This window comes from Hypomesus transpacificus, unplaced genomic scaffold, assembly GCF_021917145.1.
Source record: "Hypomesus transpacificus isolate Combined female unplaced genomic scaffold, fHypTra1 scaffold_205, whole genome shotgun sequence".
NCBI lineage: Eukaryota > Metazoa > Chordata > Actinopteri > Osmeriformes > Osmeridae > Hypomesus > Hypomesus transpacificus.
Genome location: NW_025813746.1, coordinates 95,424 through 109,751, shown reverse-complemented (window position 1 = coordinate 109,751; position 14,328 = coordinate 95,424). Strand labels below are relative to the sequence as shown.

The window sequence follows — 14,328 nt, the reverse complement described above, 5'->3', positions numbered from 1 at the left end:
TAATTTTGTATAATTTTTATTTCTATAGAAATGTACTGCAGTACAGAAAAGCATATTGTCTTATCAACCAACTATTTAAGCTTAACTACATAAACACATTTTTGTAATTTTGTAACATCCATGTTTGATGAAACATCTCATAGTTTGAAAACAGCAAGTAGTACAAAGTTCGTTTTTTTCACTTTGCTTGAAAAAATACAACCAACCATTTTGGAAGTTTAAGAACAATTAGGGTAACCCAACTTATAATTTAGTTTTCAATTTAAAATCTGCCAAGTTACAAAATTACACCATAGTATAGAATTACATATAAAACATAAAAACATGCACATTTTACATAAACAATGTATATAAATCTACAAACATAAGTACGTTTACATACATTCATCAAGCCATGAAGCCAAGCAAACTCATATCCTATAGTAAGATTTCAGTAGTAACACAAACTTTCATACTTTAAGTAGATAGGTCTAGATAGGTTACACATGGTCAAAAGCACTCACATATACACGACAGATCCCCTCTTATTTGGAACGCTTTATCTCTGGGACAGTTTCCTCTTTGCCTCTCACAGGTCTACGGTGACCAGAGGGCCGTTGCTGGTGTCCCCCAGGGGGGTCGTCTCAGAGGGCGGCCTGGGCTCTTCGGAACCCCCCTCGCTTTCAGCTGCGCCCGTGGCTTTCCCTGAACTGGACACGAGGGGGACGGTCTCCTCTGCCTGCTGCTGCGGCGCTGCTGCCCCCTGCTGGTCGGAGGCTGCGGCGGCGCTGCCTGTCAACTCTGTCTGGGTCTCGTTGACGATCTGGACGGACACGGCCGAGGGGACGGCGGCCTGCTTCACTTCCCCGTTCTGCACTGGGAACGCTCCATCCAGAGCGTCATAGAGGAACTGGTACTGCTCCTGAGACACACACACACACACACACACATATAAATATATATATGTACACACAGAAACAACAGAGGTACACACACAGTGTGTGTAACAGGTCCTGTGTAACATGTTGTGTAAAAAGGTCTGTAGCTCCCAGATTATAACTTCCATTGACATTTGTATTCGTTTATCCTAAGTGACATACAATACAAACAGTGCATAGTCAGTACAGAGCACAGCAGACCACCACACTTGCTGTAAACCAGCAGGGGGGGGGGGGGGGGGAATTGAGGCTGGAGGCTTGGACTAACCAGTTTGGTGATCATGCCCTGTCTCTCCTTACGCAGTGCTTTGGCCACCTGGAACACGTCCACCAGCTTCTCGGTCTGAGCACAGGCCAGAAGGTTCCACAGGGCGCAGAACACCCCTGAGCGTGAAGAGCCATCACTGAGAGAAGAGGGAGAGATGGAGGGAGGGATGGAGAGAGAGGGAGAGAGGGAGGGAGAGAGGGAGAGATGGAGGGAGGGAGGGAGAGATGGAGGGAAGGAGGGAGGGAGGGAGATAGAGAGGGAGAGATGGAGGGAGGGAGAGAGGGAGGGAGAGAGGGAGAGATGGAGGGAGGGAGAGATGGAGGGAGAGAGGGAGGGAGAGATGGAAGGAGGGAGAGATGGAGGGAGAGAGGGAGGGAGAGATAGAAAGGGCAAGGGAGGGATGGAGAGAGAGAGAGGGAAGGATAAAGAGATGGTGGAAGAGTGGGTGGGTTGAAAAGAGGGAGGGATGAAGGGATGGAGGAAGAGAAAGAGGGACGAAGGGATGGATGGGGGAAGATTATGAATTCAATTTCCTGCCGAGATGTCAGTATGGAAGCACTCAGAACACCGGATTCTTCTCCGAGGTCGTCACTCACTTGCAGTGGACCACAACAGGCCCGCTGCTCTCTGATTGGCTCTGACTACAGGCCTTCTTGATGTTCCTAATCATGTCTATCAGCTCCTGGCTGTTCTCCGGGAGTTCTCTCCCCGCCCACTTCAGGAAGTGGTACTGTTTCACCTGCCGCCTCTCTTTCCTCTGCAAGCACAGTGGGACGCATATCAAAGGACATTCGCAGTTCAAATGTTGGAAACGAAAAGTTCACACGGCGAGGGGACTGCGTCTGATCTCTGTTTAGTCACGCCGGTACCTTGGCGTGTCTGAGTTGCATGGTGCGCACTGTGTATCCAGCAGTCACGTCTGTGGCGGTCACCTCCACCTCCACTTCTCCAAATGTCATCTTGCTATCGCCCCAGTATGCAGAGCAAAACTCCTACACGCACACACCACACACACACACACACACACGTGATTTCAGTGCTGCACTCCTCTGTAAGTGTCTGTGGGCTGCGTGGAGCGTGCGTGTGTCGGCTCACCTGGTTCCCCTCCGTGCAGTCAGACAGCATGACGAGGGCCGGGCTCTTCTTACCCCACACCATCTGCCAGAAGTCTGCGCTGGTGTGGGGGAGCGGTCCCTGGGCTGCTATGAGACTGCGTGGACACCAGTAGCCCTGCATCCGAGAAACACAGGGCGCCTTACCAAAACCACAAGGTCGCGTTATAGAAACGCAGGTACATTCTTTTGAACCCCCAGGTCCCATTATAGGACGCGGAGGTCAAATACTAAAACCCACTGGTCGCTTTATTAAAAACCTCAGGTACATTTTAGGAACCCCCCCCCTCCAGGACCCGTTATAGAACCACGGAACCTTGACATCATCAGAACCATGTTGTCACGGTAACCCACGTCTATATGGGAGGCGTTGATGTACGCGGAGGGCGTTTCCTCCTCCTCGTCCGACGAATCGTCCTCATCCGACTCCTGGTCACTGTCATGGCTGCTCTCGTCCTCCATCTTGACCAGCACTCGGTTGTAGTCATCTGGGAGGGGGGAGGGGAAGGGGGGGAGGGGGGGGGGGGAAGGGGGAGAGGGTGGAAACCCATTACAACAGGGAACTGAACTCAACATGTCACTTGTTTTCGAGGTGGAGTCCCAGACTGCATGTGTAGTGGCTCGTCTGCAGTTCTCCCCGCAGAATCCCTGTTGCTCCCTGCCAGCTGTGGGCCAGCTGTGGGCCAGCTGTGGGCCAGCTGTGGGCCAGCTGTGGGCCAGCTGTGGGCCAGTGGGGGGGGGGGGGAACACTCACATGGGATCACTGACGAGTACCGGTTCTTCTTCTTGTTCTCCTCGGTGGTCCCCATGTTGAAGGTCCTCCAGTTCTTGTACTTGGGAAGTCTCTGAATCACAAACGGACATCCAATCATTCAAAGGATCAATCAGGCACCCGATCAATGTGCTACCCGATCGCTAAGTTAAGCAATCAAGTTAAAAAAAGGAACCAATCAGGATAGGTCTAGGTACACAAGAGTTCCGACCTGGAATTCGCACTCCAGCAAGGAGGGATCACTGCCAGGGTCTCTATTCTGGAGCCTGCCCAGTGTGGAGTGCAACTCAGACAGGGGGACCTCTGTCTCTCCAAACTGGTTGTGCTCTATCAGAGCCTGGTGGATGAGAATGTACTGGGCCTGCACACACACACACACAAACACACACACACACAGATTAAACAATATATTGATCACACCTATATCCTGTACAAATGCATGATTTGTCACATACTGCCCTAAATGTTCATGTGTGTGTACGCATCTATGTGTGTTTGAGTGTAAATGTGTGTGTGTGTGTTTCCAGCAGATGTTTACCTCCACTTGGACCATGAGGGACCTCTGTCTACGGAGCCCGACCACGAAACCATAGATGTCCACTCGTCCCTCTGAGTCCAGACCCTCCATCATAGCATCTATGCTGATGTAGGTGCCAGTACGCCCCACTCCCGCACTGCACGCACCCCACATAGTACACACACACACACAGACACGCCACACACCCGCACAAACACAAACATACACATAATACACAGACAGACACAGACACACCCACACAAACACACACACACACACACATAATACACACACAGACACAGCCACACAAACACACACATAATACACACACAGACACACACATTATACACACACAGACACACACATAATACACACAAACACACCACACACCCACACAGACACACACACACACGAAAGATACACACACAAACACCCAAGCATATACACACACATACGATAGGACCATGTATTACATAATGCCTTCACTACTTAAACGCATGACATGGAGCTCTTAGTGGCCGTGCCCCACCTGCAGTGAATGACGATGGGTCCGCTGAAGAAGTTCTTGAAGGCGTTGACGCGGCGTCGCAGCTTGAGGAGAAGGTGGGGTTCCCCTGGGACGCCGTGGTCCGGCCAGCTGGTGAACTGGATGTGGGTCACCTCCCTCTCTGAGGACTTTTCCCTCTTCTGGAAGGACACACACAGCACACACACACAACATGTGTTTACACCCACACACACACACATGAATACACACCCACAGGGAGGTAAGAGAGGGAGAAAGGGAAGCCACACTGTCAGTCTACTGAGTGATGTTTCCACGGAGAGCTGGAGACTCACGTTAGTCAGGGTGAGACGGCGGATGATGTAATCGGGGCAGAGGTCCTCTCCATTCAGCTTCACCACAAACTCATCGAAGATCTCTGCCTCGTCCTCAGCGGACGGCCAGTACTGGGCACATTTATTCTGCAAGCACATCATTGTCATCATCCGTGTCTTTATCGTCATCTTCATCATCACTGCCAACATCATCATCATCATCATCCGTGTCTTTATCGTCATCTTCATCATCACTGCCAACATCATCATCATCCGCATCATCATCTTCATTATCATCATCATCATCTTCATCATCATCATAACCTTTATCATCACCTCCACTGTCAACATCCTCATTTTTTCCATAAATACATAAAAATGTAAAAGGTATTTCTTGTTTGGGCAGGCTATACTTGTGGGCAACGAAAAGGAACAGAACTTTCAACAGTGACAGCTACAGTCTGTGTAATCACCATGACGATAATGATGAGAGCTATCCTCTTACCCTGTTACTCTCCTCACAACGGGTCACCATGACAATGATGGATGACTGTTGCTCCCAGATCATTCTCCAGAAATCAGCTACAGTCTCCTCCTTTGGACCTGTTGCAAACAAACACACACACACACTCATTTTTATATGCGCACACACACATTACAGTGCACGCACACAAAAACAAACACACGATCTGTCTTCAGTCTACAGACTTCAGTGAGTTGAATAAATGAGTATTTATAATGACTCATATATATATATTTAGACACACATGATCTCACCCTGGGCTGCTATGTACTTCTTTGATTCCTTGTAACCCTGTCATGAAAGAGACACACAACATCAGCTTCTGTGTTTGGAACATAAGATCAGTCTCTCTTAGTGACACCAAAACAACACGGGAGTCAGATGGCTGAGCGGTGAGGGAATCGGGCTAGTAATCAGAAGGTTGCCGGATCAATTCCCCGCCGTGCCAAATTACATTGTGTCCTTGGGCAAGGCATTTCACCCTACTTGCCTCAGGGGGAATGTCCCTGTACTTACTGTAAGTCGCTCTGGATAAGAGCGTCTGCTAAATGACTAAATGTAAATGTAACACGTGATCTAGGCCGACATGAAAATGTGAAAAAGATAAACAACTTTCTCAGTCAAGTCTGACTGATCCTCCTCACGTCTATGAAGCTGGCGTTGATGTAGTCCCATCCTGTCTCTCCTCTCCCAGAAGTCAGCTGGACGCGGTTGTGATCATCTGACAAAACAACGAAGAGAGACGCACCATGACGGAACGCTTTCAGGTGGACCTCGCTCGGATCTGTTTGGGTCAACTGTGTCGGTTCAATTCCCGGCCGTGCCAAATGACTTGTGTCCTTGGGAAAGGCACTTCACCCTACTGGCCTCGGAGGGAATGTCCCTGTACTTACTGTAAGTCGCTCTGGATAAGAGCGTCTGCTAAATGACTAAATGTAAATGCTCTGGGCAGAAGGGTTGACACTGTTGTTCACTCACAAGGCAGGATGTCGATGTAGCGATTCTTGGCGTGATTGCATTGTTTCCTGGCTTCTTTTGCTGAGTAGGTGCTGAAGATCCTTGGAATGCTCTAGAAGGAGACAGCGACTACGTGAGAGGAGGAGTTGGCCGAAACGGGGAAATGGTTGATGACAGTAGCATAGCTAGAATGTTATTCAATCTTAAAATGAGGGGGCCATATATCTCAACAAATACTTTTGTTTTATTGTAAACAATCAGATATCTGGGGGGAGATACATACAAATGTAAATAAACTGTAGCGTAAATGAATTGACTAGGATGGTTTAGATACGTAATATCATCATAAAGTTAACATTAGTAGACTACCACTAACTATTAACAAATGAAATCAAAGCTACTACAGTCTGAGTCTGTCAACAGTCTGACAGTCATCTGAAAGTTTGAGAGCATATCAAATGAAATCAAACCCCAAAAATACGTATTTGTAAACTGAAAAGGTGTGTACTTAAGTGAAGTAACGAATGAGGACGTAAGCGAGGAAAGAGAAGGGTTCCCAGTTTCACCTGAAACTCGGCTAAGAACAGTCGACCCTCATCTGCTATCTTCCTCTTGTACGTGTCAAGGAGGAGGTCTGCTACAATGGGCTCCACGTTCAACAGGCTGTCCTCGTTGCCTAGGCAAGCATCGGCCGATTATCAGCAAAATACGTAAACAAACGTTTTATACAAAACTTTATACAGTTTTGTATAAAGAAGGTTCTAGATTCAAACGACTTATGGTGAACATTCACTTATTACGTACTGGGGACATCTCTTGCCTTTTTATACAGATAGTGCCAGTGGCCGCATGAAGTGGCTCACGCATTGTGCTCTCCCTTTACATTGTTCCCAATAAAGATTGACACTGAACAGACACAAAAAAGGGACTCATGAAAGATTCACTTACTTTGCTCAATCAGCTCAAGAGTTTCATTGTTGTTGCTGGGGAAGAAAAAGAGTACGTTCGAAATTAGAGTGTTGACCCTCGCCGCAAAAATGGAAGAAGGCCATGGAGCGATGCACTTGAAATAGGCTCATGGCCTTTATACATGAAATCTCGATCAGGCTGACATGCCAAAGCCGCCGCATTACGTGACACAGCCATCGTGGACGTACCCAAACTTCTTGCGATGCAGAAGGTAGATTTTGTAGACGACGAAGATGAGGGCGAGGGAGGTAAGGATGATGAAGAAACCCAAGATCCCAATGGCAGCTTTGTCATTGTCTGAGAAGGGGAAGACAACATCACAGGGACAGAAGTCATGCCCACTCCGGTAAGAAACGACAGGGCCAGCAGATACAGTAAAAAAAAAAAAAAAAGCTGGGAAAATAGTGGTGTTTAGTCCTACGTGATATTGGGCAAGAAAAAAACAATACCAAAACCAGCCTACTTACAGCGAGTGACAATATGTTTTACTGACGGTGTACTGTTGAATTCCCCGTTGAAAGCAAACACCTAGAGAACATCAAATGTCTGGTTACTCCAACTGTTCTCCCTCCAAGTTCTAATATTGTAATTTTTGGAATCTCACAAGATAATAAATATTTACAGTTAGTGTGTACGTTGTGGAATAGCTAAGATCTTTGAAATCAAATTGGCAGTTGCTGTTATTCCTTTTCTGTCCGTCATCGAGAAAGGCTATGTATGTAATGCTCTTTCCGTTATATTTTTCTTTCTGTAGTGGACTACATTTAATTTCGTAATGATTGTTTTCTTTCAAAATCAGAGAAGAGATCTCGACTTTTCCAGGAACTGGGAAATACAGAAAGAGTACATTTTAGCTTGGAACCCCCCCCCAGATTACAATGTAAATATGATGAACATCAGATAGGTCTACTGTTTGCAGAGCAACATTGACTAGGCCTAAATATTCATTAAATAATAATTTGTCATTATTAATTAGTAGCAGATACTTACTTCCAGGTTTGGTCTTTAGGTCTACTGGATACGATGTCTTCTCCGGTACTGGCTGGCGATTGTAATGTGGAATTACATAACATGTATGATCTTTATATGGTTCCAATCCTGTGATCTCAACACGGCTGTTTGTAACTAGCCCTGAATAGCATTCTAAGGGGAGAACAAAACGTTATGAAGAGGTCCCACTATCACACAGTAACTTTTCAAATAGTAAAATCGTACAGGCCTCTACCTGTTTTGCCATTCACTTGTGTGCAGCAGCCGTTGTATGAGAGCTTCAAAAGATGTTCGTGTGGGCAGTTTTCAGAGGTTGTCTCCCAACTCAGGCTAATGGATGTATTGCTCTGGGTTGGGCTTGACAATGTTATGTTTAACCCTGTAGAATGAAACATTAAACAATGGTCACATTGCATCCTTGTTGATCACCCAGATAGGAAGTTGAGATTCAGGGAATCCATCCTGTCATTTTTCTTTAGTAATTTTCAACTCACTGCATTCTACGTTGACGAGAAAGGACTTGGTATTATTTGTTGTCTGATTGTTGAGTTTGACACGCCCAGTACAGTTATACCGGGTGTAGGGCTCCAACATAGAGATGGTCACATTAGATGCACCTGGTCCTGTGTTTGTAACCCACACAGTAGACAAATCATGTTATTTTGTATTTGTTTTCTACTGATTCATGTCACTTTTTACAGTGTCACAGACAAACACTATGATACATTGTTGTGAAGTAAAGCACATTTCTCTGCTCACCCTGACAGGAATAATCCAGTTCTATACTCTTGCTACAGTTCTTTGGTTTGTTAGTCCAATTTGGTTGAAGAGGAAGTTTATTGGAAGTTTTTATTTCAATTTCAACTGAACTTCTCTCAAATAGATCTAATAGAGATAAAAACAAAACAGAATCAATACTTGAATTATTATAAAATGGATTAATTTACTTAGAGCATTTCAGACATATAACTTATGTTTACTATCAGAAGAACCATGGCTTACCTAGGGTGATGGGTGTTTTGATAACGTTGGGAGTAAAACAGCTAAAGTTTGTTTTGAGTTCTGAGCAAAAGTCATCGGAGGTTAACTTGATACACTGGTGATTAGTATTATTGCATGTCTGAATGGAGGCCTTCTTGGGCTGTATTGTGTCACTAATATCCCATTTACTCTCATAGCAAAGATACCCTGGGACGCACTCAGTATTGGGATAGATGTTGTTTTCAACTGAAAGGCAGAAATGTTGATTTTAGTCATATTTCATTTTTCATTTAAGATCTAGTACCTTTTTCTGTGTAGTATATTCTAAGCAGAGAATTCTTTTACTCTGTGTATTCTAAATCACATTGATAAACGCACATTAAAATACGTCTGAACAAGGAACATGAGAGACCTGATCTGAGACCAAATATGTGCCAAGAAACAGATTTCTACATACCCATTTGACCAGTGTGGAAAGGCTTTTTATCACTTAGTTTGCAGATCTCATTGCCTAACTCCACCATCACACTGTAGTTGGTACAAGGCTTTAACATATATATTGGACAGGAGAGTGTATAGAGAGTGGAGTTGACTGGTGGATTGCTTGATTGAATGCTTGTGCATTTCAGGGGATCTTTGAATTTCCATCTGTTGCCTGGCATCTTGGTGAGACGGATGACATAGTCAGGGTCAGATGTAGTTGATCTGGTAATGTTGATCTCCGAGCCTGGTGTGGTGTTTTCCACCGTATATGTGCTTTTGTTGCCTGACATATCAGTAAGACTAATGACATAGTCGTCAGGGTCAGATGTATTCGATCTGGGAATGTTGATCCGTAAGTCATGTTTGATGTTTTCCACTGAATATGTGCCTGGAAACCGAAACGTTAAAGACAAATGTTTCTGATGGATCTGGAACACTTTTCAATTCTGATTCATAGTGACTAAATTACACTGTACTACTGTATACTTTCTATGTATGGTAGTTTATGTGTACTGTAGCTTCTTAATGGCCTGAATATTGGTGATACATTTCAAGAGGTTAACTAGTCGCTAAAATATGCCAGTTTGGATACCGTTGCTACAGCAGTTCCTACACATTTTACGACAAAGTGACTAACAATGCAAATTTAAGGAAACAATAACTCACAGTTTGGTGGAGTCTGGGTGCCTGAAAAAAATAGACCACACAGATTAGGAACCCACTCAAAAGAAGTACAAAACAAGCTAGCCAGACAGCTAGCGGCAAGGACATGTGATGTCAGTTAGATATCGTAAATCGCCATCTCAGTGAGAAGGCTCCAACCTGTGGTGAGGATGACTGGCTTGGTGCTGGGAGGGGTGCTTGCAAGAGAGGTTGGAGTGAGGGTAGGTGGGGTAGGTAAGGACTGATTTTGAGTGGTGGAGTTGCTTGCGGGTAATGCCTGGCTGGGGGCGACAGTGTTTGGGGCAGAATGGTTTGTTTGTTGGTTGGAAGTGCTTGGAAGGTCAGAGGGTGTCGTTGTCAAGAGGTCAGTCTGCTCACTGACTGCAAAATGGAAGACAGTATTAAGATGGTGAGGAGGGTTAACACGTTTCACTGGGCTTGTGTGTGAGAGTGTTCTGGGTGCCAGACAGACAGAAGTGAGGGAGAGATAGGTTACCGTTTGGTGGTGCAGTTTGGCTCGAAGCCTGAGAGGTGGAGGTGCTTGTGGGTAGGGTTGGAGGAGTGCTTGGAGGAGTGGAGCCTGTCACCAAACCATATCAGTTTAAACAAAGGTTTCTTTAAATATGATACACTCATCTCTACTCTAAGTATAACAACTTTATTTTTTGTTTATTTATTTTTTTACTACTGCTCGTCATTTGTTTAAAAGATGGCCTATTACTTCTTATTCAATCACCTTACTGCTTCTTCCTGTCTGTGATTGTCATTTGATATCAACTGATCACTTAAAACAAATGCATCAAGCGAGTAATCCCTAGGCTTTCATCAATGAGGCACTCATAAACACAGAATAGTTGGGCGAAAAAAACATAACTCACCACCTATCGGCCCTGACGACTGACCTGAAAACAGAATAACAAGCAGAGCATGAGGTCATCATCACGCCAACACAAGCGCCACCTCGCCATTAACACTGCATCTCTCTGACTGTTACTTCCTCCCAGTCCCGCGCGGGGCTCTAATGCTGCAAAACCGGCAGAGGAAAAGGGTGTTGCTACAGTCGTCACCCCGCCAAGAAGCAAGAGAGGCACGCTAAAGGTTGCTACGGCAACGAGGCTCCAGCGCGAGCAGGCGCTACTTTCATCAGGGCCCGCCGCAGTTTCCTGCTTCGTTCTCCGTGCTAGCGCTACCGGAGACTCGAGCTGCGTTTCTTGCATGCCTGTGACATCTGCACATCTGACATCGTCAGTTGTGACTAGTTTAATTTTTTTTCTTGGCATCTTTCTTTTCTTTTTACTTTAATAACTTGAAGATCTCAACATAGAATTCCTACTTATGTACCTTCTTGTGTCAAATAATGTTATTTACTTTAGGCCTACCTGGCAAGATGTCGACTAGACTTATAAACCGTACACTCATATTAACATATTAACGACAAAGATACATAAACTACAGTTGTTGTCTCTGCTGAAATGGACTTGCTGTCCAGACACAGTCACGCATAGGCACTAGAGCAGGAGAGGCGGAAGGATCTGGAAGCTGAAAGACAGGTTGTTAGGCCCCAGGATGTGGTTGAGTCAAGCTCTGTTTGCGATGCTGGAGATGCATGCTCAGTGCTGTTACAGCTTTCTCCTCCACCCACTCCTCTCTCCTCCACCCACTCCTGGCTGACAAAGGAGGCCTTGTGTGTTTTTGGTTCTTAGTTTGTCATGCTAGTATAACATGTATACAGTGCATGTTTTGACTGTTATAACTGCAGGTACGTGTTATAGCTGTTTACACATGTAAAATATTGTAGCTTGTATCACATCTATCAAGCCTATGTGCCTCTTTTTCTCTTCTTCTTCTTTAGAAAATGGCGTTTGATAAACCAGGTCCAGGAGGAGAAAAACACACATCCAAAACACACAATTCACCATCATATATATTTACACACCTCATCTACCTGCCACTTTTCAGTTCAGGGATCAAGGGATACAGTACATTGTATTTTTCTCATACCGTAAATGATCAAAGTTACAAATTGTAAACATAACCCTTCAGGTTATAGACTTCCGCAGAGAAAGTTGTAACGAAAAAGAAAAAATGCTATCAAAACAGGGGAAGCTTCAGAGAGTCTGACTGTGAAATGGCGGACTCGTTTTGCTTTCGTTTTTTCTTGGAGGCCTTGTGGCTTTCTTCTTTAGTCATAGTCTTTCTTCTCAATGGCATGAGGGCTGAGGAGGTGTGAAACCACCCACAGAATGTAACGTGTAAAAGATCATACCAGAACAGAGAGACAGAGGCGAGCTGCATTCAGCATCAACCACATCTCTCTGTGGCTCTTTCTCACTCCCTCTTTCTCTTTCTCACTCTCTCTCTCTCTCTCTCTCTCTCTCTCTCTCTCTCTCTCTCTCTCTCTCTCTCTCTCTCTCTCTCTCTCTGTCTCTGTCTCTCTCTGTCTCTCTCTCTCTCTCTCTCTCTCTCTCTCTCTCTCTCTCTCTCTCTCTCTCTCTCTCTCTCTCTCTCTCTCTGTCTCTCTCTCTCTCTCCCTTACTACTAGGTGTCTTAATGATGAGAATCCTTCACCTGTACCCAGACAGACAGATGGTTGTAATTCTGATCATTTCAAAGCAAACTTCTTCGTTCCGGAGCTTCAAGGCTTCCTCTTTTCTAAACAATTTCTTAAAACTCCATCTTTGCTTTCAACAGGAAGTGCTCAGTCTCAGCCTGTGACAGGAGGTGCAGGCAGCGAGCTTAAAATGGAACACGGAAGTGGTCAACTAGAGGGCTGTGCGACTACACTGCGTGAGCTCTCCTAAAACCGTGCCCAAGCCTTGTGTCTTGCACACGGATCGCCATCACCAAGAAGGGGGGCGCTGTGATCAGAATGATGCCAGTTTATCTCAGTCACGCTACAGGACGTCTCGATTCAGGCATGCTACTGGCTGACGGTGTACGGTGAACGGTGAGGGAATCGGGCTAGTAATCTGAAGATTGCCAGATCGATTCCCGGCCGTGCAAAATGACTTGTGTCCTTGGGCAAGGCACTTCACCCTGCTTGCCTCGGGGGGAATGTCCCTGTACTTACTGTAAGTCGCTCTGGATAAGAGCGTCTGCTAAATGACTAAATGTAAATGGTTAGGTACAGCTCAGAAGTAGGGTATTTGACAGCAGATCATGAGGTTGCAGGTTCGAATCCTTAAGGGGGGTGCCTTGCTTTGGAGAAAAGCATCTGTATGTTGTCCATATTGTTGTATGTTACTATATGTTTTGTCAAATCTTTCTGTGTGCAGAAAACCAACAACACTGTAGAAATGACATGCTAGTGACCTGGGATCCATGCTAGAGGAATAGGAACTTGAGTTGACTCACATGCACCTGCACACATACACACATGCGCGTGCACACACACACACATGCAAACATGCGCGTACACACTTCATAGCCTCTTAATGGGACACACCCAGACCATCTCTTCATCCCCGATAGCTTATCATTTATGTCAAATATATATTTGCACACTCGTACACACAGCCAGTAACACAATACTCACATAGGCCTTTTTCAACTGTACAATTTAGGACTTAAAACATCATCTGTCAGCAGTGAAACCAGTGTAATACATTTACATAAACTGTTTTCAAATTTTTGGTTTCAAGACAATTCGAAGACCATCACGCTTTGGTAATCGCTGCTACGTATTTTGGATGTCCTCTTAAGCTGCTGTTGCATCTTTAGGAAGAATTAAGATTGAGGTCTTTCAGAAATGTAGTCAAATTCTGCCGCTTTTTATCGAAGCTTTACAAGAAAATAAGGGGATGGTCGAATACTGTATAAAATATAGCACTTTATCCTATCAAAAAAATATCCAGTACGAAACCGCCATACCAAATGCAACAAGTTAAAACATTGCTTGCCTAAACTTAATGGTTTCAGGATTGACACACAACATAAAATGTGTGTGAAACCCTGATTCTTGCCTTTTTGAGTACTTCCATATCCCCCGATCTGAGCGCTAACAAAGTACAGCATCACATCCACAATATTCCAGCTATTCCAAAAGCGAACAACATTATGATCACTTGAAAATGAGTACTTACATCTGGCCAAGCCAAGCAACCCAGCCCAAAGCAGCAAGACCTTCGGCCCACCGAGACCTGCCATATCATGAAGACCTGATGTGTCCAGACACCATACGTCCTGATGGAGATCAAACACGGAAAGAAACAGAGAGCCTCTGTTTCAAACTTAAAAATAAGTAGAAATACTGTCTGGTTTATTTCTTGTTACGGTGCGTTTTCACCCTGCTCTTATCTGTCAGCCCAGCTTCCTGGATGTGTTCCTCAAACCTCAGACCTAGCATCTAGTCTACTGA

The 14,328-nt window shown here is 45.1% G+C and overlaps 1 protein-coding gene across 4 annotated transcripts; it reads right to left on the bottom strand.

Annotated features, from left to right (window-relative positions):
* On the bottom strand, positions 1 to 14,328 carry ptprc (protein tyrosine phosphatase receptor type C). 4 transcript variants are annotated; one of them, XM_047013841.1, is made up of 31 exons: positions 14,054 to 14,328; positions 10,850 to 10,873; positions 10,468 to 10,551; positions 10,131 to 10,352; positions 9,975 to 9,995; positions 9,283 to 9,696; positions 8,847 to 9,071; positions 8,604 to 8,729; positions 8,339 to 8,467; positions 8,080 to 8,223; positions 7,845 to 7,997; positions 7,477 to 7,679; positions 7,322 to 7,382; positions 7,043 to 7,151; positions 6,834 to 6,868; positions 6,452 to 6,561; positions 5,907 to 5,997; positions 5,573 to 5,649; positions 5,183 to 5,219; positions 4,911 to 5,008; positions 4,427 to 4,552; positions 4,116 to 4,273; positions 3,608 to 3,743; positions 3,281 to 3,430; positions 3,052 to 3,142; positions 2,652 to 2,785; positions 2,281 to 2,415; positions 2,055 to 2,177; positions 1,782 to 1,942; positions 1,186 to 1,321; positions 1 to 901 (listed from the first exon to the last, which is right to left on the bottom strand). In XM_047013841.1, the coding sequence occupies exons 1-31, from the start codon at positions 14,115 to 14,117 to the stop codon at positions 569 to 571; spliced, it is 4,110 nt and encodes a 1,369-aa protein (XP_046869797.1). In that variant the 5' UTR covers positions 14,118 to 14,328; the 3' UTR covers positions 1 to 568. The 4 variants fall into 4 exon arrangements, with proteins under 4 accessions (XP_046869797.1, XP_046869798.1, XP_046869799.1 ...); XM_047013842.1 differs by lacking the exon at positions 10,131 to 10,352; XM_047013843.1 differs by lacking the exons at positions 10,131 to 10,352; positions 10,468 to 10,551.

What these genes read in the sequence shown, in the direction of transcription:
- ptprc (XM_047013841.1), bottom strand. Translation starts at nt 14,117, where the DNA reads ATGGCAGGTCTCGGTGGGCCGAAGGTCTTGCTGCTTTGGGCTGGGTTG. An exon ending in CCAAACTGCACCACCAAACG is followed by an intron (nt 10,353 to 10,467) that starts GTAACCTATCTC and finishes TCCATTTTGCAG; the next exon opens with TCAGTGAGCAGACTGACCTC. An exon ending in ACTGGATTATTCCTGTCAGG is followed by an intron (nt 8,468 to 8,603) that starts GTGAGCAGAGAA and finishes TTACAAACACAG; the next exon opens with GACCAGGTGCATCTAATGTG.